This window comes from Meleagris gallopavo, chromosome 1, assembly GCF_000146605.3.
Source record: "Meleagris gallopavo isolate NT-WF06-2002-E0010 breed Aviagen turkey brand Nicholas breeding stock chromosome 1, Turkey_5.1, whole genome shotgun sequence".
Classification (NCBI taxonomy): domain Eukaryota; kingdom Metazoa; phylum Chordata; class Aves; order Galliformes; family Phasianidae; genus Meleagris; species Meleagris gallopavo.
Genome location: NC_015011.2, coordinates 77,180,314 through 77,182,072, shown reverse-complemented (window position 1 = coordinate 77,182,072; position 1,759 = coordinate 77,180,314). Strand labels below are relative to the sequence as shown.

Here is a 1,759-nt window from a genome sequence, read left to right as displayed (position 1 = left end):
ACTGATAAAGCCAGCAAAGAACGGAAAAAAAAAACAGGTAGATAACAAGCATATATATTTTAAATAAATTTTAAAACATATTAGCACCTGGCTAGGTTTTGTTATTAAAAACCCAGTATGGCAGCAAGAAGTATGATTTTGGTCTGCTGCATCAAGGAATGCCTATGAATGTGTAATTTACAACATATAGCGTAGCAAACATCAGATTTGCAGATTTCTAGAGAACAAAAAAAATATTTTCCTCCCAGATCTGTAATGCTTGTTTCAAGAAAGGAGGGCTTGAAAGCTTTTTTTCTATAGCAGTGGTTGTTGTAGGAAGCAGTAAATGAAGAAGTGATGACAGAGACACCAGAGCCATACGGAACTTACCATAAGATGATTTTTGCATTGAGGTCTTTCCTGTATGGAAAAGGTGACCTAACATCGACTTGAGCTTTTTCAACAGGATTTTGGTAAGAATCCACCTGGGTAGCCTCACAGACATTACTCCAGCCTGGCAGACTGTCAACATCCACAAACTGGGAAGGAGCACCCAAGGGATCCATGGAATGGAAGGAACAACTTCTTTTCTCCTGTTAACTTGTCACACTCCAATTCTCAATGGAGTCTTCCGGGTGCTTAAGGGAAGGAAATCAAACCAGGTCACCAGCTGTTAACAAAAAGCAATTCCTGCGGAGCCAGACCTTTCACAAGAGCACAACACAACTACAACTAACAGAATTATCTCCAACTCAGCTCCTCTTCCTTCCTAGTTTGGTCATCTGTATGACAAAGGACAAGGCAAATACTTTTTTTTTTTTCCAGTAATGCATGACAAAATACACCTTCTCTATTAACCTGGTCCAACTGATTCACGATCTCTTACTCTGAAAATGCAGAAAGCAAATTCCCAAGCCTAGAAAGGACTATTTATTCCTATAAAAAAAGCAAACTCACTGCAGGGTGTGCATGACTACTCCTTCAGAACAGGCCTAGGGTCACGCTTAAAAGCAAACAACACAAAAGAATACAAGTGTCTGCTCCCTCCACCTCTGCCCAACCATTGAGAAAATGCCACCAAACCCCTCTAACAAGAAAAAAAAAGAGAAATAAATCTAGCACCAAAACACAACAGGAAAGGTCTCCGCCCCAGTGGTACAACCCAATTGTACCGCAAGTTCGATGAGTTCTGAAGCACCACTCAGTTCCTATTACTGTGGAATCAGGGACAAAAACCCAAACAGACGTTAGGAAAACAAGAGCAAAGATATAAACCTGAATGCTGACCAACGAGCTTCCAATCCTGCAGCAGACCGAACTCTGCCATATGACCTTTTTTTTTTTGCTTTTTTTGGAAGGTCAGCGATAACCCGGGTTGCTGGGTGAAGACCCGAGCTCTGCCCAGCTATTAGCAGGTAACACCGGGCTGCTCCGCTTCTGCTGAGGCTCGCTAGCGAATTAAACCCGCCCCAACACACAGCTTCAGCCTGGCACCTCTTATTCACGATCTTCCAGCTTTGGCAAAGCAGCACCCGCACAATGGCAGTTTCGAAAAAGGAACAAGAGAATATATTTCATTGAGAAATGAAAAAAAATAAATAATAATAATTAAAAAAAAAAAACAACGCAGGGGGTCGAAAGCAGACCCCCACCTCCAACCCCAACGCAGGCTGTAAAGTAACAAAGACAAACCAACCACGCCGCCGACTCACCCGCGGGCCGCGCCGCGCCCGCACGAACCTGAGCCTCCAATCCACCGCCGATTCGCCGACATCACCCA

The 1,759-nt window shown here is 43.5% G+C and overlaps 1 protein-coding gene across 3 annotated transcripts in view; it reads right to left on the bottom strand.

The window, feature by feature from the left end:
- Positions 1–1,759, bottom strand: part of GDAP2 (ganglioside induced differentiation associated protein 2) — a 22,334-nt gene extending 20,575 nt beyond the window's left edge. For all 3 annotated transcript variants that reach the window (XM_010718726.3, XM_010718742.3, XM_010718734.2), the window contains exons 1-2: positions 1,692–1,759; positions 370–617 (exon numbers count right to left, since the gene is read on the bottom strand). In XM_010718726.3, the coding sequence (XP_010717028.1) occupies positions 370–545 (176 nt within the window). In that variant the 5' untranslated portion in view covers positions 546–617; positions 1,692–1,759. The remainder of the gene's footprint in view (positions 1–369; positions 618–1,691) is intronic.